The sequence below is a fragment of the Suncus etruscus genome, chromosome 14 (assembly GCF_024139225.1).
Source record: "Suncus etruscus isolate mSunEtr1 chromosome 14, mSunEtr1.pri.cur, whole genome shotgun sequence".
NCBI classification, from domain to species: Eukaryota; Metazoa; Chordata; class Mammalia; order Eulipotyphla; family Soricidae; genus Suncus; species Suncus etruscus.
The window spans coordinates 38,727,880-38,752,137 of NC_064861.1; the positions used below are offsets into that span (position 1 = coordinate 38,727,880).

A 24,258-nucleotide genomic window follows, 5' to 3' on the forward strand; every position below is an offset into this window, starting at 1 on the left:
TGATCATCAAAACAACTGGTATGTCAGGCCCTGGGGCAAGGGTGGCACTCAGCAAACTCATGGAGCTTTACACAGAGCACATGCAAGAAGGATCATTGTCAAGGTCACTGTGGAAGTCACTGTGGGGGGCTTCCACACATCAAGGACCCAAGCCAGGGTGCCATACCTGACTGGCACCCCGCACTACACAGCACCCTCCACCAGAAGCAGCCAGAGCCAATGAACAGGTGGGGGTGGGTGGGAGGGCAGGACGCTGGAAAAGACATGCAAGGTCACTAGTCCTGCTCAAGGACACAAAGTGGCCAACGCCTCTGGCTGTGTACAGGGCCAGCAGAGACCACCCTAGGGCTAAGTCCAGCTCTACTCTCAGACACCACATCTGCTCCACACTCAGACACCCGCTTTTGCTTCTTAGGGTCCAACACATATTCTCTCAGACACATGTCTGTTAAGCACTGAGTTCTGGCTTCACTGCTCCAACCCAGTGGTGCTCACACCATTTTGCTTTGTTGGTCTGGGGGCTCTGACTGGAGTGGGGAGAAGCTGGGGCCATCTGGGGGGCCATCTGCAGTCAAATCCAGCACATCTGTTTCCCCGAGATAAACAGTATATGGAACCCCCAGGGGGACCCCACAGCTCAAAAGCCCTGGGAGAGAAGGTAGGAGTTTCTGACTCACTGGACCTGGAAGATACCCCCAAATACGTGCCACATGACCTAGCTAGGGACCCCAACTGTACCCCTGAGCACCCACTGTGTGGGGGATAGCACCAGTCCCTCTGTATCCTACCCTGTGTCCAACCTTCCCTCTGCTCCCAGAATCTCTGAACAAATACAGCACCAGGAGTGGCAGGACCTTTGTGCCCAGGAAGTGGGGTCTGGCCAGCAGGGGTAGGGGTACCACCTGCTCTGCCCTGCAGGGGCCCACAACCTCCATGATTCATTTGTTTCCCCCAATATTTACACAGGGGCTCCTTCATCTTACTTGCCTAAGTATTTGCAGCTTCTAGGTCACACTGTCATTAACTAAGTGACCGATGTCCTGCCCCCACTTAGAGGAACTCTCACCTCGCCTCACTGCTGCATCTGGACACTTCTGGCTCAGGTGGGTTCCCAGTGTGCAGTGCTGGAGCATGAGGAGCCAATGGGAGGGTCCCAGCCCATACCTCGAGGAACCCTAGGCCAGGCAGCAGGAGGACAGGCTCGAGTGTGAATGGGGCAGGCATCTCATCTGTTCCTCCTCTGAGGGCCCCAACATTCCTTTCTTGGCAGCCCCCTCCTTTACTGAGCTCGGTGTGGAGCAGGGACAGTCCATCCCTCACCTCTCCTCTCCTGGGACTGAGGCTTCTAAATGTCCCTCGAGGAGTGCCCCTTGCCCATTTGAAGATGACGCCATGGGGTGCAGAGGGTGAAGTTGTCCCCCCCCAGATGGAGCCGCTGAACCCCAGGATACCTTCATTGCCCTTCCCAGCTGTCTTCAGGGGCCCAGCACACTGGGAGCTGAGAACAGAGGGAGTTTGCCAGCACCCCCTTTCACTGCCCACACAAAGCATTCCTCAAAGGGCTGGCGCACCCCAATCGGGGCCCTCAGGAAGCCAGCAGGGGGCCCCTGGTGCACCCACCAGTCAGCACCAGGCCTGAGGCAAAGATGGGGCGTGGGATGAGCCGGAAGGGGTCTGGGAGCCCAGCACATCCCGCCCAGGGTCGCCAAAGCCAGAGCCTGCATTTAGTTTTCCTGGTAAATAACAGCTCTGGTTTCTGCTCAGAGGATTCATTCCCAGAACACAATAATTTTCATCTCCTCCTTGCTATAACCCCTTGTTTCTGGCTAAATATACGCCATAATGAGCCACCAGGCTGATAGGTCCTTAAGGAGATATTTGACCTCGGGTTTAATTGCAGGATGGAATCAATGGGGGGACTAGAAAGGGGGTACCGCTGGCTCGAAGGGGAACTCACTGCAGCTCTGGCCATTCCCACTCTCGGTCCCAGAGAAAGTGGTTCCCGACAGCAAAGAAAGCGGTTTCCCAGGGGGGGCCTCAGCCAGCAACAAGACCCCCTGTCCAGCAGCACCACAATGGCAAAAGATGGCTCTCCAAGACCCGGGCACCTGGCCCCACCAAGTTAGTCATCCCATCTGTGTGGGCCCAGGGCAGACTGAGACCTGCAGGCCCAGCCCTGGGTCCCACCAGATAGGAACAAAAGAGGTTGTCCCTCCCCTCTCCTACTGCCTGGATGGGGCTGGTTAGTGCTGGGGGGTGTCGCCCATCCACACCAGCCCAGCCCAGCTCTTCAGCACAATAAACAGCCCCCCTACAGGTGAGGGAGTGGGCACTCCGGATGCTTCTGGATTCTTCTCTCAGCTGCTCAGCATCAAGGCTCTAAACCCTGCCAGAGGGTGTCAGGCCAGGACAAGGACAGAAGCGCCCCTTTAAAGAAGGGGGTTAGCAGCGGTGGCTTCAGCCCACTTTGTCCAGCCTTGCTGGTTCCTAGATGGGGGTGCTCTGAGAAGCCGGAGAAGATTCCGGGTGGCTCCCTCACTCCCACACCTCAGTGCAGAAGCTAAGAACACCCACACAGCCCATGTCAATTCCTGAGAGTTCTTGTGCAGCCTAGAGGTGGTAGAGGACAGTGGGGAGCACGCCTCTTCCCATGGGATTCAGTACAACCGCACAATTACCCCACTCTGAAAACTAACACAATCACCCCAACTCCAGGAACTATCTCCCCTCCTCCTCCTCCTCCTTGCTGTTCTTTCTTTTCTTTTTTTGTGGGGGTTTGGGGCACACCCAGCAGTGCCCAGGTGTGACTCCTGCCTCTGTGCTCAAAAATCACTCCTGGGGGCAGAAGCAGCTTGCCTTGACCCAGGTTTAATCCCGGCATCCCATATGGTCCCCCAAGCCTGCCAGTAGCAATTTCTGAGTGAAGATTTCTAAATGTTGCTAGGTGTGGTTCAAACCCCCAAATGAAAAGAAATCACTCCGGCCCCTCATCGCCCTTTCTTGCCTCGACTTCCACTGCTGGGTGTCTGTGGGCTGTTGAGCCTAGGGGGTCAAAGCATGTGATGGAAAGAGGCAAGCAGGGCCAGGAGAGGATCTATCCATACTCCACACACATCCCCTGGCCTGGCTCCTCTTCCCTCCTGCATGGCCCCCAGAGCACAGCATGGGGAGAGGCCCTGGGAGCTACTGCCAGGGCCCCAAACCCAAATGCAGCAGGGCCCAACAGACAGTCCTAGGTGAGCCTCGGGATAGTGATGTGGCTGGTTCCGGCCCCCATTTGATCCCCAAAGTGATGCTCAAACTCACCCAGGAGTCGATCTCAAGCACTGCCAGATGTGGCCCCAAACACAAAGCTCTGGACCAAGCAGAGGAGTAGTCCCCCACGTTCCCCAGACCCTGGGCTTCAGCTGGGTCTCTGGAAGCAGATTTGAGTCTCAAAGCTCAACAACAGGAAAATGCACCCAACACAACCAATAGCCATCTGATCCCAAGTTCAGGTCCAGCTCACCGGAGCTGCACTGAAGGGGGCAGAAAAGGGGTGGCCTGGGTTTGGAGAAACACTTCTGAGCTCCTGTGGATGAGCTGGGTCAGGGCAGCCATCTGTCCTGCATCCTAAGAAGAGAGAGCTGAGTGGGGTGAAGAGCCACGCCCCAGCTTAAGGTCCTGGCAGACCCCGCTGGGAATGAACACAAGAAGGCCCTGGGGAGGAGCTGGGTCATAGAGACACACTCAGAAAGACACACAGAAACATAGACATACAGAGATGCAAATGCACACAGATACACAGATACTTAAACAAAAGCACATATATACACTTGGAGAGTCCAGACTGCAGGCCCAGGTGCTTCTGCTGGTTCTTCCCAAACTACCTGGGGAGGAACCAGTTCTTACCAGCCTGAGACTTGGGGTGCAGGGCCCAGGGGGTGCTATGGAGCACTATAGTGTGTCTGGAGTCCGGAGTGGATCCAATTGGATATTGGTTCCTTCTTTCTCAGGAAACACCATCTTCCCCAGCCAGCCAGGACCTTCCTATCATCTTAGAAACACAGAACAGTGGCCTGGGCTGCAGCAGAGAGATGGGCCAGTCTCACCCTTTGGGCATCCTAGGAGCTGTGGGCATCCCAGGAGCTTCTGGCCAAAAGGTTAGACAGGGTGTTTTTCAGAGAGCATTTCTCTGACATAAACGACATGGCATTGGGGGTCTCATCTCCAGGCTTGGCAGTTTAAAAAAGAAATCAGGGCGGGCCCGGAGAGATAGCACAGCGGCGTTTGCCTTGCAAGCAGCCGATCCAGGACCAAAGGTGGTTGGTTCGAATCCCGGTGTCCCATATGGTCCCCCGTGCCTGCCAGGAGCTATTTCTGAGCAGACAGCCAGGAGTAACCCCTGAGCACCGCTGGGTGTGGCCCAAAAACCAAAAAAAAAAAAAAAAGAAATCAGGGGCAGGAACCAGGAACCATAGCACAAAGGCAAGGGCATTTGCCTTGCATACGGCCAACGGCCAACCGGGGTTCGATTCCCAGCATCCCATAAAGTTCTGAGCCTTCCAGGAGTGATTTCTGAGTGCACAGCCAGGAGTAACCCCAAAGCATTGCTGGGTGTGACGCAAAAATAAAAACAAAAAAATAAATAAATAAATTGTAAGACCATGACAGCACAGCGGGGAGGGCCTTTGCCTTGCATTCTATAAGGACCCTGAGCCTGCCAGGAGTAACCCGAGTGTGGCCCCAAAACAAAACAAAACAAAACAAAAAATTAAAAATAAAAAAGATTACAACCTGCGAGACTGAAAAGTGGGGTTTTTCTACCGGGGAAAAAGGGGGTGAACAGGCAGAGTAAAGTATGCAAACAGAGGTGCCAGGACACCACTTCACCCGGTTTCCAGGTGTCCGTGTGGGAGCCGCGTGGGCTTCCACTGTGTAAGGGTGAACATCGCTTTCCCCGTGGTCGCAGCGCCCTGAGCGGTACCGGCTGTTTGTAATTCCATCCTTTTTTTCATTAACATAAACACTACTTGAAGGAAAATATACATGACCACCTACTTCGCTGGGGAAAGATTGTCCGTTCCCCGCCTGCAGGCGCATCCACAGCCGGGCCACGCAATCCCCTGGGCCCTCAGCCGCTCCAACCGCTTCTCCCATAGAGGTCTTGGAGCCCGGTCGGTGGGTTCCTGGGGAGTGGCCCCCGCCCCCGCCTGCAGCCCACCCCCAGTCCCACTTCTCAGGAGCGCCCTGGCACCGAGGTGCTGAGTTGTAAACGCAAATTCCGAGTTAAGCCACTTGTTGATAAGTCTGGGGCTAGGCGGGTCCTCGTACCTGCTAGCCCTGGCGGAGCGACGCGCCCCGGGGCGGCCTGAATTTCTTCTTAAGCATGGAATGGGGGATCCCTCTCCAGCTGTAGGAATGCCAGCGCCGGGTGGGGACCGGGGTGCAGGACTCCCCCCAAGCGCGTTGCGTGCCCGGTACTTCAAGGAGAAAACGCAGGGACTCAAGCGACAGTAAGTGCCGCTCGGTCACGTCTCCGGGTGGTGTGTCCCGCGTGGAGCCCCCATTAGCTCACCAGGCTTAGCCAAGTGAGCGGGAGCCTTCTCCCATCCCTGGAAACTCGCCCCACTTCTGCTCAGCCGAGCGGGGAGAGACGAGTCTTTGGAAACCTTCGGAAACCGAAAGGAAGCGCGAGTCCGATCTGGCTGGCTCCGGGACTCGGTCTTCGGAACCCAAGGCAGGTGTAGACTGGACTCGGTTCCCCCCCCCCCCCCCGACATTTCAGGCTAGGCTAAGTATCTTGGGCCGATCACGCCGGCAGCGTCTCCCCGCCTCGCGCGCGCACCTTTCCAGCCAGTGTCGGTTTGCGTCGCTGGCAACCTGGCGCGCTGGTCGAAGTTTCCCCGGTTTTCAAGCTGCTGCGCCGCGGGCTCCGGCACCCCGGCCTCCCGGCCCTTCGTTCCGGTCCTGGCGTCACCCTCTAGCGGCAATGAGGCGCAAGCGGACTCTGCGGCTCCCTTCGTGCGCCCCGAGGCCGCGGCTCACCCGGGCGGGCGCGATGCAAGCGGGGCGCAGGATGCAAGCTCGCTCCCCACCGCGTCCCCTGCCCGCCCGCCCTCTCATCCCCCTACAACAGCCCCAGGAGCAGTTTCCAGAGCTAGAGAAAGGGGCGTCCAATTGCCCTCCAAACACCTCCAAATATGAGCGGGCACTTTCCGACCTGCCCTTGGTCTGGAGCTCACCGTGCGGGGTACTGTGTAGAACCGCTTCGTGTCTCCAGCCCAAAGACCTCGCGCGTCACTTCTCAGTCTGAGCCCGGCTCGCACTCGGGGCGCCAAGGCTAACGACGCGTCCCGGAATGCGTGCGCGCCCCGCGTCTGCACCGCGACCCTCCGAGAAGCTGAGCCCGTGGAGAGGGCGAAGAGTCCCGGAGAAGCGGAGCCCCGGCCGCTCCCCGCGGTCCCGGCCTTAGCGGGAACGAGCTGTTTTTGCACCAAGCACGGGGCCGGAGGCGCTGTGAGGGCTTCGATTACTGGTCTGGGAAAAAAAAAAGAGCGAACGTGATTCCTAATTAAGTTACTTTGGGAGCAAATTAAATGGGTTTTGGCGGAACTGCAGGCGCGCGGGGGGCCGCATGCTGGGCCACGTGGGCCCAACCCCGACTCTGACCCAGCAGCAAAGGGGTGTGTGTGGGGTGAGGTAGATAAAAGGGTCGTTTCTGACCCCAGGAGGGAGAGGAATGTCTGAAATATTTTGAGGTTTATGCTTTTCAAAATAGCAGGTCTTATTAACTCTCCCCACGTCAGGGAAGAATGTTTTGCAGTAATTAATAGCTAATTAACCCGGCGGGGGGAGAACCGGGATAAAATGAAGGGGTGGGTGCCTGCCCACTGCCCAAATAAAATGCATCTCAGAAAAACCAAGGGCCCTCCCCACATTTCCTACAGATTGAAAAGTACGGGTGGGATCTGTGAGCAGATTGTTGGAGGGTTTGGTGAGATTCCAGCGTGGAAAAAACCACGTCTGAATAAAAGCAAGAGAAAGTTTGTTCCTTACTTAGTTTTATTTCCACCCACAGGTCCTTGGACTAGGGCTGGGGCAGGTGCACGGAGGACAAGCCCATCGGGAACCTCAGGTCTCCAAGCTGAGAGACCCCAGCTACCCCAGGGAAGAACCCCCAGGTCTGGCCAGTAAAGCCCATCCCAGAAGATATGAGGAGAGCCAGACCTCAGATGCCGGTTCCAGACCACATAGATTTCCCCCAAAATCCAAAAAGTAGGAGGTCACCTGGGCAAAGTGGTCCCCCATTCTGCGTGGCTGGCTGCTCCTCTTCCCCACCCTGAGAAACTAGAAAACTTAGCCTTGCCAGGAAGCCACACCCAGCTCCCCCGGTCTAGATTCTGGGTTCTGGGGGTGGGGGACGGGCTGGGTTGTTTTGTTAGTCCCTACTTGGAATGTTGACCTGGGGTCCAACCTGCAATGGCCATAACAGAACCCCAAGTTGGGGGTGGGGTCCCTCCTCTTTTGGCCAGATGCGTGGACAGAAGGTAACTCAGAATGGTGAAGAGAATCCCAGGATGGCCCGGTGTAGTCCTTGAGCTCCTATCTCTTCTCCCAGGCATGGCACCCTAGACACATAGGGGACCCCATGGGACCCCCTGAAGCTCTCCACACAAACACTCCTCATTTCCTCCAGCAAGCAGAGACGTATGTAGGAGGGGTTCAAGAGTTCAAGGAGCGGCACAGGGGTCATGGCTATGGGCTGGTGGGCACCACTTATTCCCTCAGACCTCACTGTACTCCCGAGTGATGAAATGGGGGGCACACCCTACCTCCTGTGCCTCTCTTCAAGGCACCTCAGAATTGCCCCACGAAAGGGCCAGGCTGAGCCCTCCTGAAATCTCCACCCTGCCTAGTCAAGCACCCAAGCCCAGGCCCCACAGTTTCCCAGAAGGGGAAAGAGAAGGTTGTTGTCCAGATAAGGGGGAGTCTGATGCTAGGGAGCTGACAAAATGAGGCAGGTTCCCCTGCTCTGACCCGCCCAGCACAAATCACAGGGCACCTCTGTTTGCAGGTATTTGACTACCCATGACATCGACCCACAGGGACTCCCCTATTCCCATGGCCTGGCACCCACTCAACCTTTCTGGCATCTGTAGGGTGCAGGCCAATGCCAACAGAGTGAGGCGTGAACCAACAACCCTTGAGAGTGGACTGCAGACATGAGCCCCACTACTGTGCCTGAAGGCTGCCCCCAGCTCGGCCCCTTCTCTCACTCCCCAATGCACCCCTCACCTCTCACATCCTCCCCCCACTTAGTGTAGACCCTCCTGGAGGAACAAGGTTGCCACACCACCTGCACCCAGCTCTGTCCCATCCTACATTTGTCTCTGGTGGGCGAACCCCATCCTTCAAGGAATCTCAGTGGGGCTTTAGGTTCTGTTGCCCTGGAGAGGGTCTGTTACCCCCACTACTCCATCTCAGCACCTCTCCACCCTCCAGGACCACTCAGGTACCCCCACCCAACAACCTAGTGGACCTTCCCCCAGGTGATACTTTCACTGGCCCGGCAGACCAGAGCCTCTCCTGCCTTCAGACTTATGGAGAGAAGGGGTTTCATCCCTGGGCAGATGAACCCCCTTTCTTTTTTTTTTTTTTTTTTTTTTGGTTTTTGGGCCACACCCAGCAGTGCTCAGGGGTTACTCCTGGCTGTCTGCTCAGAAATAGCTCCTGGCAGGCACGGGGGACCATATGGGACACCGGGATTTGAACCAACCACCTTTGGTCCTGGATCGGCTGTTTGCAAGGCAAATGCCGCTGTGCTATCTCTCCGGGCCCTGAACCCCCTTTCTTGCCCTCACCTATGGGGCGGGAAGAAGGGGGCGCCTTTTTCCCCTGCAGGCTGATGGTTGAGGATCAGATATTTTTCTTTCCTAAAAAGACACTTTGACCATCTTCACAACATCTGAAGTGAGGGACAGTCAAGACAGCCTGCTCCAAGGAGACCAAGGCAGGTCAGGGGTGGACAGGGGGCCTGGCCAATCAGAATGCACCCTCCTTCCTTTGTTCTCTCCTCCTCTCCCCTTCTCACCCCTTTTCTCTCCTTTCATCCTCTTCTTATCTCTCCTTCCCCCTACCTTTCCTCTCCTCTGCTCTTCTCTGCCCTTCTCACTCCCTCCTGCCCTTTTCCTGGGGTCTCTTTACAATGGGGCTATGATGGTAACTCCTGCCATTTAATTCGTCTTTTCATTTTTCCCCGCTTCTACAGAGTGCCCCTGTGGACCTACAGTCCCTTGTCTGGGCTGTACCTTTGAGCCAATGTCTCCGTGGTTCAGATACAATCTGTGCCCTACTCCTTGTCCCTATCCCTGTGCAGGAAGAAACTCGTGGGACCACGGTGGGGACCCAGCAGGGCCAGGAGCACTGATGGGTGTGTATAGACAGACACCCCTCACCACTGCCCTGAAGTAGCTCAGGGCACCTCTCACAGCCCGATTCCACCACCCCACCCCACCCACACATACCTCTCTGCAATGCCAGAGCAGAGCCCACAGAAGCAGGAGAAGGTGCAGATTCCTGATCCTAGCCTGAGATTTCACCACCATGGAACACAGGCCCAGACATTCATCCTTGGGGGGGGGGGGGGTGGCAGCTCTGGCCCCTTGTCTCTTTCCTCAATTTCAATAAGACCAGCCCTAACACTGGCCCTGGTAGTCCCTACAGTGGGTCTGAGGGAGTTTGGTTGGGGGGACTTTCTCTAGTTCCTTACTACTTGGTCTCCTCCTCTGAAGAGTCTCAGGGCCCCGACTTTTTTTTTAATGAAGCTTACTTTATTTTATTGTTTTGTTTTGTTTTGGGGTCACACCCGGCAGCGCTCAGGGGTTACTCCTGGCTCTACACACAAAAATCGCTCTTGGCAGGCTCGGGAGGACCCCCACTTCTTGCAGTTGATTCAGCAAAGGCAGCACCCAAGACCGGGTGAGGTTAAAGACCCCCAGGCAGGCAAGGGGTCACCAGGATTTGAGGTTGTTTTAGCACCCGCTTGTCTGCTGCTTCTGCTTCAGAGTGAGCTCCCTCCCCGCACCCCAGGACCCTATAGGACTATAGGATCACAGCAAAGCCTCTCACCCGGACCTGGGCCCTGTGAGATCTCTCAGAACTATGCAGCTGACTTCCAGCGACGTCATTCCTCCTGGTCCGATTCCCCTCAAGGCCTACCGTACCCTAATAGCAAGCACCTAGTGCTTGGGAGAGAGAACTGGGGAGTCCTTGCCCTCAACTGTATCCGGTCTGGGCACAGCTGACTCTATTCCCCTGCCCCCTCCACAGTGCTCTGAGTCTGCAGAAGGGGAGCTGAGAGAGCACAGCTCCAATGTTGGGGTTCACTCTCTCAAAATGTTGGGGTTCACTTTCTCACCAATGTTGGAGTTCACTCAGTCTCTCACACCTGGGGCCCAGAGCTGCTGTCTGATCACTGCAGATACCCAATATTCTGAGTCTGGGGAGTTCATCACAAGGGACACCCCCATTTAGGGTAGACTTCTAGAATGTACTGGAAGGATTCCATAGTGGCCCTTGAGGTCGCCTTCCCCCCCCCCCCCCGCAGAGGGGCTCACACGCCATTTCCTTCCCGCTGTGCACCAAGGCATGTCCGCACAACTGGAGTTGGAAAAGTCGAGAGAGCACCTCTTTTCAGAATGGGGAGCCTCTCTCAAGCGCCCCCGACATCTCTCTCCCCCCACTAGCCAGGGACTCCTAGGACGCCCTTCTGGCCTCCTTCCCTCTGCGTGATCGCTTTCCTGGAGTACCCCCACCCGCTGCGGGGTGGACACCGGCCCTACCTGTGCGCGGCGCTTCCAGGGGCTGGAGGGCGCGGGCCGAGAAGGCGCAGGCCGCGCGCTAATGCACAGCGCCGTGGGTGGTCGGCTGCGCCCCCCACTCCCGCCCCCGCGGCCGGCCCGGCACCAGCCCCGCAGGATCGGGTTCCAGGCTCGGGTTACCGCGCGCTCTCGGCCCGGCGGCTTCACTTAAGCAATTACCAGTAAAAATACCTAAGACTGGGGAGTGGGAGACGGCGCGGGCGTGTCTGTTTTTACACCCCCTCCCCAGTTTGGAGATTCCTAGGGCCTTTGGGCCCAGGACGCAGTAGGTTGAGTTTGGGGCGCAGCTGGGGAGTCCCTTTATTGATCCTGAGCCAGAGACCCCGCAGCCGCCGACCGGGTTGCGCTGCTGACCGCTGTGCGTCTTCCCCTTCGTCCCTGCTGGACCCCGGGAGGTGGGGCGCCTCTGTCCGTTTTGAGAACCTTCAGTCTTTTCTCGTGAAGCCTTACCCGGTTCCAAAGGCGCCGAGAAATAGGTGCTACCGGCCGTCCCATTTCAGACGAAAAAGCGGAGGTTGGATGGGGTGGGTGGTTGTGTGTGCTCGCAACCTCCACCCAAGGCCAGCACGGCTGAGAGCCGGTGAAATGTTTCCTACCTAAAATAAGGGCACAGCAGCGACGGAGGGAGCTGGGTGCCGACCACTGTTGCCGTCATTTGCAATCTATAAACTGTAATGACCAAAGACCAGCTACTTCTTCACTATGCCATTAGCTCTGGGCTAGTCTCCGCTCAACTACAGAAAAAGTTACAAAGATCGAGGCCTGAGGGGGAGCACAGCTGGGAGGGGGTTTGCCGGGGTTCGATCCCCTGCATCTCATAAGGTCCTCTGAGCCTGCCAGGAGTGATGCCAGAATGCAGAACCAGGAATAACCCCTAAGCGCAGCTGTGTGTGATCCCCCAAAAAACAAAAACAAGACAAAACAAAATTACCAAGAGCTTAGCACCGTCCTAAAGGAGAAACCATCTACACTAGTTCGTTTATTCACTGGGAGGAAGAAGCGCCAGTGCTCAGCTAGGTCTAGGGCAGCTTTTCCCCACCCAGACACCGTGTGAGACCAGGGTGTCCCCTCGGTCTTCTGTCTGCCCCGGGCTCACAAGACACAGGGATGGGTCTGAGCCCCACCTGCAAATGGGGATGGATGTGATTGGGCTGGTCCCAGCTTCTGTGGAACCACATCAGGAGTTTGGAGAGATGCTGAAGGGTCCTAGTCTGAGGCCAGGGGTAGGGAGCTGCAGGCTTTGGTGATACCTTGAACAAACCTCGCCCTACAATCTTTGGTGAAACCTCATCCTACAAATAGCCTAGGTGGGAGCCTATGGGATGGGGCAGTTTGCCAAAGGTATGCCCAGAGCTGGGAAGCTTAAGTAAGGGCTCAGGGTGGGTATTTAGGACTAAAAGTCAGTCCCCGGCCCTTTTTATTACTGTGTGCGGTTGTACTTATTTTTTCTCCGTCCTCCCCACCCACCCACCCACCCCCCGCCCCTCTCGGGTCTCTGTGTGACACAAACTGGGAGATAGGACCTGTCCTCACTCTCTTATTCCATTCACCCTGAAGCCCTGAGGGAAGATGAGCGATGCCCACCATGCAGATGACTGACTTGACCCATAAGGAGACCTGTGCCCGCACCCCAAAACCCAAGATCAGATGCAACATCTCAAGTCAGCTGGGAGCCAAACCCAGCCTCTGGGGTGGGGGGAAAAAAGCCCTTTCTTTGACTGTGGTTGTGATTTTCCCAGATTGGAGGGGGGGGGTCCTCTGAATCCTAAAGCAGACCCCGAGACTGAGACTCCTGCCCCGCCCTGAGTCTGGACACTTCCCGATCCAGGGCCTGCAGGAGCCCCTTAAAGGGTGCTAGTAAGATGGACAAATAAGAGGGTAACAAAGGGATTCCTTCACCCTTGCCAGGGAGGAGTGTCCGGAGGCATGGGGCAATAGCAGGCAAACCCCCATTAGTGGGAACTAGAGGGCAAGAAAGCGGCAAGTTTTCTGCACACACCCCCATCTGGAGGGATCTGGCCCCGGTCCCCCTGTCCCTCTTGTAAAAGCCAGATGCTCGGGACTGGAGCAATAGCACAGCGGGGAAGGGTATTTGCCTTGCAAGCGCCAACCGGGTTTCGATCCTGGCATCCCATAGGATGTCCCGAGCATTGTCAGAGGTGATCACTGGGCGCAGAGCCAGGAGTAAGTCCTGAACACAGCCGGGTGTGATCCCGCCAACAGAAAAAGAAAAAAGAAACTAGCCAGAAAAACCTCTCCAGATGAGCTAGGCACAGCTGGTTACAGGAGGGCAAACCCTGGACGCCTTGGCGGCTCCCGTAGGACCTGGTCTGGTGTATGCGGGGAGCGTGTAGCCCCGCACAGTCTACACTCTACAGAATGCCCAGCGGCGTGCGTGGGCCCCAGCCCACGGGCCTGTCTCAGCCTCCACCGCCGCTGAGGCCTTGGCCTCGAGGCCAGTGGGGTGCACAGAAAAAGATGGAGTTTGGGGCTGTGGAGTTTGGGTGCTGTTGAGCCCGAGAGTCAGGAGTGCGTTGGCGATATTTTCCCGGTGAGCAAAGCCCTAATCTAGATGCACTCCGGGGAGCCCCTTGGAAGCGCCCCAGGGTGAAGAGGGATTCACACCCCTGCAGGCGCTGTTCCGCAGGGAAAAGAAAGCCCGGCGCCCCCCTCCCCGTCCTCGCACGGACGTGCCAGGCGCCCCGAAGGCGACAGGGGCGTCTACCGCGGGGACAGAAGGGTTCGAACGAAGAAGGATGACAGCGGGGGCCCAGAGGCCGGTCAGCTTTGAAACAGCTTCGGGCCGCGCTCAGAGCCCAGCACCGCCTCTCGCTCTAGCCCTCGTCAAGTCGCCGTCCCGGCTCCCGGGAATGACCTACCAGAAACTGCCACTCCACCCTATCCCACCTCCGGGCCCGCGAGCCCCGCGGACCCCAAGTCCTCTTGCACTCACCTGCCTGACCGGGTTCCTTTGCTCCAACCGGCCTGGAGCGCCGCGCTCTCTCCCCACCCGCTCCCACCCGCGCGCGCCCCAGCGAGGCCTGGCTGGCGGCAAGGTGGGGCGTGCGGGCTGGGGCGCAGATGAGCGCTCCAGGACCGGGGCCCAGCGGCGCGGTATCAGCGGAGCCCGTGGCGGCCCCTGGCCAACTCCCCCCGCGCTCACGGAATTCTCTATTATTATTATTATTATTAAATAATCCCCCGGAACGTGTTTATGTTGAACCGTTGTACACTTCCTGCCCGTCTCTTTACCACCCGCGGGAATCGGAACCAGCTCTTGGGAAGTGAGGACACGCTAAGGAAACAGCGGGCGGGTTTCGGCGGTTCCGGCGAGTGTGGGACCCGGGCACCGAGCGCGGCGGTGGAGACACGCGTGGGCTCCGGGCGCAGTGTGGGAGGACGGGGGGCACTGCAGAGGGTGTGTTGGCACGTGAGTTCGCGTGCGCACCAGTGCGTGTGAGCGCGCGCGTGTGTGTGCGTGTGCGTGTGTGTGTGTGTGCGTGTGTGTGTGTGTGTGTCCGCGAGCGTTGCGAGACGGCCGGAGAGAGGGCTTACTTAGCTCCTGCGGGTCCCCGCAAAGCCGCTACTTCGCCCTCGCTCGGGTCACGCTCAAAACAAAGCGGGTCCCAGCCGCCCCGGGTGCGCTTTCGCTTTCGCCCGCACTCGCTCGGCCCCGCCGGTGCGCACAGCCCGGGAGCCGCGTGGAGGTTCCCGGGGCGGGGAGAGGTGGGAGGCGGGTCTTCGCAGGGACCCGGAGCCGGGGGCCGGCGGCGCCCGAGATGGCTCCGTCCTGGCGGCCCGATCTGCCAGCGGCTGGGAGCGCGTCGGGGGAGGCCGGCGGGACTCCGGGGCGCACCGCCCGCCGCGACTCGACTCGGGGGACCAGGGTGGGCAGGGGCCCGGCGCGTCGCGGGGCCGAGGACGCATTTACACTAGCGGGCCAGGTTGGTGGAGGCGGGGCGGGCGCAGCGCGGCGTGGGTGGGGCCCCCTTTAAGCTGGGGCCGGCGGGGGAGGGACCCGAGGAGTCTTGGGAGCCGGCCGAGGCGCTGGGGGCGGCAGAAGATGCTCTGATTGCGGCCTGTGCGGACGCTCCCGAGCCTCGCGCGGCGGGCGGGTGTTGGGGTTCCAGCGTCGAACCCCAGGGTGTGTGTGGGGGGGAGCGCGGCCGCGGCGGTTCTCGAGGGGTGCCTCCCTCTCCGGCCCCAACGGTGCGTGTTCGCGCGCGCTTGTGTTTGCGCGCGAGTGCGTGTGAGTGAGAGTGCGTGTGTGCGCGCGCGCGTGTGCTCCCGACTGCGGGTCAGGGGCGGGGTTGTGGGGGCTTCCTCGCCGGCCCAGCGGGTCGCTTCCCTAGTGGGAGGGCGCGAAAGAGAAAAAGAGGGAGGAGAGAGCGCGCGCAGGGGCGGGAGCCGGGACTGGGTGTTGGGGGGGTGCGCGGGGCGTCAGGGCCCGGCGGGCGCGGGGCTCGGGGGAAACCGGCGCGCGGGGCGGGGCGCGGTGGCCGCCCATGACGGCCGAAGTGCAGCCGGCCCCGCGCGCGCAACCCCCTCCTCCCCCTCCTCCCCCTCCTCCTCCTCTTCCTCCTCCTCCTCCTCCCGGCTCGTCGGCGGCGCAGAGCAGCGGCGGCAGCGGCGGCGGCGGCCACCCTATGTCCTCGGCGCCGGAGAAGCAGCAGCAGCCGCTGAGCGGCGGTGGCGGCGGGGGAGGCGGTCCGGCCATGGACCCCGCGGCCAGCGGCCCGGCCAAGGCCAAGAAGACCAACGCGGGCATCCGGCGGCCCGAGAAGCCGCCCTACTCCTACATCGCGCTCATCGTCATGGCCATCCAGAGCTCGCCCAGCAAGCGGCTGACCCTGAGCGAGATCTACCAGTTCCTGCAGGCGCGCTTCCCCTTCTTCCGCGGCGCCTACCAGGGCTGGAAGAACTCCGTGCGCCACAACCTGTCGCTCAACGAGTGTTTCATCAAGCTGCCCAAGGGGCTGGGCCGGCCGGGCAAGGGCCACTACTGGACCATCGACCCGGCCAGCGAGTTCATGTTCGAGGAGGGCTCGTTCCGCCGCCGACCGCGCGGCTTCCGAAGGAAGTGCCAGGCGCTCAAGCCCGTGTACGGCGTGATGAACGGGCTGGGCTTCAACCACCTCCCGGACACCTACAGCTTCCAGGGCGCGGCCGGCGGCCTCTCGTGCGCGCCCGGCAGCCTGGCCCTGGACGGCGGCTTGGGCATGATGAACGGCCACTTGCCGGCCAACGTGGATGGCATGGCCCTGTCCGGCCATGCGGTGCCCCACCTGCCCTCCAACGGCGGCCACTCGTACATGGGCGGCTGCGGCGGGGCGGCGGCGGCCTCCGAGTATCCGCACCACGACAGCTCGGTGCCCGCATCCCCGCTGCTGCCCTCGGCCGCCGGCTCGGCCGTCATGGAGCCGCACGCCGTGTACTCGGGCTCGGCGGCCGCCTGGCCTCCCGCTGCCTCGGCCTCGCTCAACAGCGGCGCCTCGTACCTGAAACAGCAGCCTCTGTCGACCTGCCGGGATGGCACCAACCCGCTGTCGGGTGGCCTCTCGGGCCACTCCCTGGACCAGCCGTACCTGCACCAGAACGCGCATGGCAGTCCTGGCGACCTGCAGGGTGAGTGAGTGAGTGAGTGAGGCCTCACCAGGGGCACCCAGGGCTGCTGAGCCGGCGCCAGTCAGCTCCTGAGTCCCTGGGCCTTCCGCAGCGGGAGCGGAGTGAGTCCCACTTGGTGGGACTGGGGCTAGGCTGGGGCCCAGGTCTGTCTGTCTGTCTGTCTGTCTGTCTGTCTGTCTGTCTGTCTGTCTGTCTGTCTCACTCTGTCTCTGTCTCTTTCTCCTCTCCGCCTCGCTCCCTCTCTCTGCCTCTTTCTTTGCTCCTTTCAGTTCCAGTTTCTCAGTTTTGGCATAGCTGGCGGCCTCCATCCCGGCCAAGTCAGTCGTTCTCATAGCACACTAGGACCCCATAAAGCTCCCAGGGCCCCTCCTGCTTCAGCAGAGTAGTAGGACCCAGGTGCTGGGGTGAAGGCTGACGGCAGGGTTCTCTCGGCAGAGAGCCTGGTAGCGCTGGGCCTTCTTCCGCAGTTCAGGGCACACACACAGGCCCTAGCCTTTCAGTGTACTCAGAACAGGCCTGATCTGGAAATGTGTGGAGCTGGAGTTGTGAGTCCAGAGGCTGGTGCTGTGACCCCATCAGCAATTTAGGGGCTGGGCTGCAGTCTCTACCCTTTATTTTTGGAGCCCTGATTTGGGGGACCCCAGATTCCTGGAGCCTTGAGATGCAGGACAAGTTCTCTGCTCTCCCCAGCTCCCCAGAAGTGAGATGTAGGACCTAACCCTCTCTGCTCCCTCTGTCCCCTTTGGGAAGGGCTGTTGGCCAGTAGGAGTGGGAGATGGGGGGGGGGGGTCATCATGCTGCTTTAAACCTCCATGCTCCAGCTCTTGCCTTTCCCTCTTCTCCCTCCCTTCACAGCGCCCCAGGCCACACTCTGCCTCTCTTTTGCATTGCCCGGCCCTGTTGGCCTCTCACCCCTTCCCCTTCCGCCTCCGGAAGCCTGGGCTAGGGGCTTGAGTCCCTGGAAGCTCCGGAGGAGGCGGGTGCCTGACCAGGGCGGGTGCGTAGACTCACTCCCTATGGTTGCCTCCCCCATCAGCCTGCCGCCCGCCGCTGTAGGCCCAAGCCGGGTCCTGCTGTTTTCATACTGTCCACCCTGCTGTCCACAGGCCTCCCGCGGTACCACGCCCAGTCGCCCAGCATGTGTGACCGTAAGGAGTTCGTGTTCTCTTTCAACACCATGGCGTCCTCGTCCATGCACTCAGCGGCCACCAGCTCCTACTACCACCAGCAGGTCTCCTACCAGGACATCAAGCCGTGCGTGATGTGAGGCCGCCCGCCCTGGAGCCCCGCAGACACGCCTTTATCCTTGAGGTATAACGTTAACGGCGCCGGGCTTGTGACCCACTGCCTGACCAGGACGGTCGCTTCCCCGCACCTCCCCGCACTCGGCAAAGTGACTGAAGGACAGGCCCATGGGGAAGACCCCGAGGGAGCCCGGCCAAGAAGGTGCTTCGTGGGGGAGATGCCCCCGAATTCTGCTTCCGGGCTTCCCCACACTCTTCAGGCCTGGAGGAGCGAGTGAGCGCAGGGAGAACTAGCAGAAGCAAAGCAAAGTCAGCCCGGCCAGCCCTCGCCTACGGTCCACCGTCACGTCAGTCCTTTTTGACTTTTTTGGTGGAGTATTTATCTTTTACTTCTCTTTTTTCCCCCCTGGAAACAATGTCTCAGAATGCGCAAGTGTCTGTGGGGTGTCAGTTTAGGTAGGTCTGGGGACTCCCCAACCTCCCCCAGCCGATATCCCTCACTGTCCCTCCCCATCCTGGGGCCTCCGTGGTGGCAGGCAACGTGTGCGCCCGCCTGTGCCAGGCTTGCTCCCGCCGGCCGGCCTCTAGCTCCAGCCTCTTCCTGCCCTCGGGTCTGGCTTTGTTTCGGTTTGAATTCGATTCGGGGCTGTGTCGGTGGGAGTTTTCCTCCTAGACCCAGCAGTCCCCAGTCTCTACTGTAAACTCTTTGGTCCCAGGAGGGGAGCGCAGGGCCCTGCAGGGTTCGTCTGAGTTCTGGATAGCGAAAAGCTGAAGGCACTTTCTAGAAAGCTCGAGCGAGGTTCATGCTGTTATTTATTCTCCTCTCTCTTCTCCGGTTAGCAGTATTAAAGGTGTAACTTTTTTGGCAATATTTGCCATGTAGAAATTTTTTTTTTAGGTTTCCATTGTAAATGTCAACCAAGCCTGATCTCTGTAAAAAGCAAAATCCCATATGTTTTATATAAATATATATATAAAATGAAGGACCACCTCCCCACCCCCATTTTTTTAGTATTTCAGCTGCCGGGATGCAGCGCTTGCGACACGTATCTTGAATTCCCTCCAGCACTGTCTAAAAGGACAATGTTTTGCCTTTTGTGTATTTTTCCTATAAAAAAACGAACAAAAATAAAAAATGTATAACATTTGTACGTGGCCTTAACCGTGTATCAACTAGAAATAAAAAGCACATGAATTTCGTACTGGAATCAGACCCCTGTCTGCCTTCCAGTCTTAGATGAATCTAGAAATTTTGTTTGTCATTAAAAACAAGGGAAATTCTCAGCCCTCTTTAACTTTCTTTTTTCTTTTCTTCCTTTCTTTCACTGACCCGCCTTCCTACCCTCTGTTTCATATTGAAATGAAGTCCTGATGGTACTAGGCTTTCTGTGTGCCCCTTTGCCTGGAGAGTCCTCTTAGGGTAATTTCTCTTTCTAAAGAAAATATCGGACGTTAGAAGGAAAACTGGGTTCACTGCCCCCAGCCAACCCCCAATGGCTTGGGAAGACCACGCTGCTCCCTGTAGCGGGAGTCGCAGATACGAAAGGAGAGTTTGACTTTGAGTTTCCGACTCCCTATTCCGCTGCCAAGAATCCCGGGACAGCTTTGGGCTGGGCCGGGTCGGGTCGGCCTGGTGCAGGGCATTTATTTGGTTTTCTGTAGCGCAGAGGTGAGTGGAATGGAGCTGGGCAGAGGGACCAGCCTGCCTCACTGGACTCTTTCCCCCTCTCTGTTCCAGGTCCTTTTGGCCCCCAGAAAGCCAGTTCAGGGAGGTGGCCTGCAGACCCCCCACAGCTTCTCCACGCCATAGCATCCCTTGTCTCAGAAACTGCTTCTTCTCAAATCTGACATTTGGGACTAAAGAGGGCAATTTCTCTGGGCTCTGTTACATCCCCAATTATCGATAAACTCTCCTGGGCAATTAATGTCCCGGGTTAACGGCTGTCTATAAAACCAAGATAAAGGGGACCGGAAAAGGCCGGCGTCTCTGTCTCAGGGTCCCACTGTCCCCCGCACTCCAACGAAGGTTCACGGGCCCTGCCCTTCTCCTCCCCACGGCCCAGCCCCAGATGTGGCATTCTGGGAAGGGGCCTTCTCCCTGGGCGGCTGAAACTATCCCAATTAGGATGCAAGCTCCGGGAAGTGCGCTGATTAGGAGAAACCCAACCCTGGCCGCAGGCCCCTTCGCCAGCCTGCTGGGCCCCTTGGCGCCCAGAGACCTCCGTGAGCCCCGCTGGGCTGTGTGTGGTGTTGGCGCCCCTTGGCCTAGAGTTGGGGTAGTAGTAACCAGGCAGCCTGCATTTCGCAGGGTCTCACCCAGCGGTGGTGCTATGTGGATGAATGGAAGTCTCCCGGGATCCCAGCCGGCCTACCTAAGAGCAGGTCCTGGGATAGGCGGCAGGATCCCGATTCCATGGGCGATAACTGCCCCAAGCCCACCAACCATTTCCCGCTGCTGTCCAAGATACAGGCACCCTCCTTGCCTCAGTGCAGATTTAGGGACCCCAAGTGTAGCTGAGCCCCTGCTGGACGGTCAGTTAGGGTGATGGTCTAGGGGTCTTGGGGCAGAACAAGAGATTAAGGACGTCAGATGGATGGGTGGGCCCCAGGCTGAGAGATTTTGGACACTCACTCTTGCTGACCTGCAGCCGTGGAGCCCAGTGCGGCCAGAGACCTATCCGATGGGCTTGCTCTCGGGACCTACTTCTTGTGGGACCAGGCCAGACAGTGGAAAGGTGCCCTGGGTGCGTGCTGGGGTGAGAAGGTGCCTCTGGCCCTGCTGTTTTCTTTCCTTTGGAAACAGGAGGGCTGGGGAGAGAGGATGCCCCCACCAAGGCCTGGCTCCTGGTCCACATGCATGTCTGCCCAGGCTGAGCACTGGCAGGGACAGCTTTCCACAAAGGGCAGAGACGGAGCTGGGCTGTTCACACCACCTGGCTTCCCTGTTGCGTGGCCACCATGCCTTGTCCTCCTCTCTGGTGACCACTGACTTAGGAAGCCCCATGCCCCTTGGTGACCTGCGCCATGGATTTGAGAGCCTGGCCTCCACTTTCAGGGTGACACACAAGGACAAGCCGCCTCACACCGTCAGGTGCAGGTCAGCAGATTCAGGATGCTAGCAGCCACCTGGTGGAGTGTGTCTCAGGGCCCAACTTCCCTCATTGTCAAGTATGAGGGAGGCAGCCCCAGATGTGTGAGGAGGGAAAGAAGAGTTGCTGAGGACAGTGGGCCCCAACTTCTGGAAGTAGGACCCAGAATTCCACGTTCAGTTTGCACCTGGTGCTGGTGATTTTTCGGAGCTGGAACCGGGTAGGAAGCACTATGCGGCTTCTGCTGCCTTCTAGTGTCAAGCAGCAGCACTGCAGTGGCTCTGACTCTTCCAAGGGTCTGGATTCCTGCTCCCCAGTTGCAGGCCAGTTGCTCTCTCCAGGAGAGATGGGCGAGGGGGGGGGGGTGAGGTGTGTGTGTGTGTGTGTGTGTGTGTGTGTGTGTGTGTGTGTGTGTGTGTGTGTTTGCTCCAGGTTGCAGGCCAGTTGCTCGCTCCAGGAGAGATGGGTAAGGGTGTGTGGGTGTGGGTGTGTGTCTGTGTGTATTTGAAGCTGGTTTGAACTCATATCCCTAGTGTCCAGACAGGGATAAGGGCCAGTGAAGGAACTAAGGACCCACAGCAGAGGGTCCACATGAGCCCCCAATTGTCAACACTGACCCTGGCCCTGCCTTGGCAGGAGGATCTGACCAAGGCCCTCTGGGTAGATGTGGGATCCTTGGGGGGTGGGACGCTGGGCGCCAAACCAAATTGGGACACCCTCTCCCAGGATGAAGCTCTGAAGCCCAGAGAGGGGTCCCATGCATGGCCCTGGGCAGCTCCTCCACTTGGACCCCCCCTTCCTGCAGCTGAAGGAGGTGCCCCACTGGGAGTTCTGCACATTTGGGGATCCTGAATGTTGCTTACAGGTTCTCAATCTCTAGTTCTGTACAGTGGGACAAGAAGCCTGGAAGACACAAGGTCCCAGCATGGAGAAGAGGGAGGTTCTTCATTTGCTGGAGGTGGGAAACTAGAGGCAAAGACAGCGATTGGGGAACCCCTGCCAGACAAGATTGATGTGTCTGAGTGAAAACCTAAGTGGACAGCATGAAAAGCTTGGCAGTGAGACCTGGTGATGGGCCTGAAGTGAGCAGTGAGAGATCAGGGATGTGAGGCCAGTCAGAGCATCCAGTGAGGAGTGAGGGGCACTGAGCCACTCTCTGTACTGGGCACTGCATCTTGGGTGCAGGGGCCTTGGCCCCCCCGTGGACCTGTGTCCCCCGACAACAGGGACAGACCTAGGACAGCCCCACCCCCACCCCTCTATGCCTGCCTGTCCTGGGGTGAGGGTGGGCCATTCTCCCTCCCTGCAGAGCTGTGTAGTGGCTTGCAAGGATGTAGAGGAGGGGCTGGAGAGACAGCATGGAGGTAAGGCGTTTGCTTTTCATGCAGGAGGTCATCGGTTCAAATCCCGGTGCCCGGTGCCCTATATGGTCCCCTGTGCCTGCCAGGAGCGATTTCTGAGCCTAGAGCCAGGAATAACCCCTGAGCACTGCCGGGTGTGACCCAAAAACCACACACACACATACAAAAAAGGGATGTAGAGGAGATACTGGTTTGCAGGGTGGGGAGAACTGAGAGCCAGGACCCCCTGGGAAAGGGGCACCGCTGGGGCCGGGGAGGTGGCGCTAGAGGTAAGGTGTCTGCCTTGCAAGCGCTAGCCAAGGAAGGACTGCGGTTCATTCCCCCGGCGTTCCACATGGTCCCCTCAAGCCAGGGGCAATTTCTGAGCGCTTAGCCGGAGTAACCCCTGAGCATCAAACAGGTGTGGCCCGAAAATAAAAAAAATAAAAAAAGAAGAAAAAAAAAGGGGGGGTACTGCTACCCAACATCTGTCCAGCTCTGGCTGATGTGTGCAGGGTGGCAGCGCCACCTGCTGACCACATGCAGGCTATGCTGGGACAGCAGAACCAGGTGGAAGTGGGAGGGCTGTGGCCATTGCCTGCCCTTCTCAGGGCCTAGCCGGGCAGAGAGGATTTATCCGGGCTTCCTGAGCCCTTTGAAACGCAGCTGCCTTATTTGGGGAAAGGCAGATGACTTGGTTTTACAGCTAATAGGGCAGATATAAAACAGGCCATTGGGAGGTATTGAGCCAAAAGGGATTCAGAATCCCCCAGCTGAATCGGGTTCCCGGAGCTCCTTGGAGAACACAACACGGGGGCAAGAGGTGCGTGCCCAGAGCTGTGAGGCTTTGAGCCTGTTTCCATATCATATCCTCACCATTCCTATCACACCCAACCATGTCCTTCCTACTTTGACCCAACACCAAACCTGTGTTTGAAGGTTCTGGTGCCCCTGCTGGGCTGGTTCCCTGTGAGAAGGGAGTGGAGGACCCCTGATGGCCTCTGGGGGCCAGAGCGAGAGCACAGCAAGGAGGACATTTGCCTTGCACATGGCTGACCCAAGTTCAATCCCCCGGCATCCCACAGGGTTCCCCAAGTATTGAATTCAGAGCAGGAGTAACCTCTGAGCATTACTGGGTGTGGCCTAAAAAATGAGGGAAATAAAGAGAAAAGATGGCCTCTGGTCCGGCCTTGCATAGCTCCCACCTCTGGTCCTGCAGTGAGTGGTGAGTAGTGAACAGTGAGTGCCCTGCCCAGAACTAGCTCTGGCTTCTCCAGGGCAGTGTGAGGAGAGGGCTGTGAGGACAAGGGCCCTCTCCTGCTGGGGCAGGAAGCAGCTGAAGGATCCTGGAACTTCCGCCACACCACACCCCAATTCCTAATCTACACTGCAACCACACAATTCTATCTCAGTCCTTTCCTGCGGTCTTGACTCCATGTTCAGTTTCCTGGGTATTCGAGGCTAGAGCAGAAAAGGACCACAGACCACAGTTCCAGGGCCTCAGGTCAGACCAGAAGCTGAGAGCACTGCTGGAAGAGCCCACAGCACCCAAGCCCAATGCTTGCACACATGCACACTAACACACAAAGGCAAGATTCATGCTAAGTTTTACTGGACTTCTCTCATAGTCAACTGCAGATGCCCTGTCTAGAAGCACAATCCCTCCTCAAGTCCAGCTTGTTCTGGAGAAAACTACAGCACACAAGAGCCGAAACCTGGGGGTCTTCCCCTACCACCCCTGACTGTGGGCTCAGGTCCCTGAAGGAGGTTGGAAGGCTCAGCAGATCTATTCACTGCAGCCCAGGGGCGCCAACTCTGGTCTGTACAAGAAGCCATCTGGAGGCCAGACGCCTCCGAGCTCTGTGTCCATGTCATCCTGTAGAATCCAGAGATACTGAAATCACTAACTCTGTCCCTCCCATATAGCCCTGCAAGTCCCCACACTCCTCAGTAGGCCCCCAGAAAACAGCTCAGTCAGGATATGTGCAGGCAGGGTTGGGCACAGTGAGGGATCACTGGGTCCCAAGACACAGGTTGGGCTAAAGGAGGAAGTATTGGAGCCTGGCCTGGGCTCCTCACACCCACTCACAAACCTGCT

General features: G+C 58.4%; 1 protein-coding gene across 1 annotated transcript; it reads left to right on the forward strand.

Annotated features, from left to right (window-relative positions):
* The first annotated feature begins 15,508 nt into the window (after positions 1-15,508).
* Positions 15,509-17,888, forward strand: FOXF1 (forkhead box F1). The gene is made up of 2 exons (XM_049786766.1): positions 15,509-16,487; positions 17,594-17,888. Exons 1-2 carry the CDS (start codon positions 15,509-15,511, stop codon positions 17,752-17,754), a joined length of 1,140 nt encoding a protein of 379 aa, XP_049642723.1. The 3' UTR covers positions 17,755-17,888.
* The last annotated feature ends 6,370 nt before the right edge of the window (positions 17,889-24,258 follow it).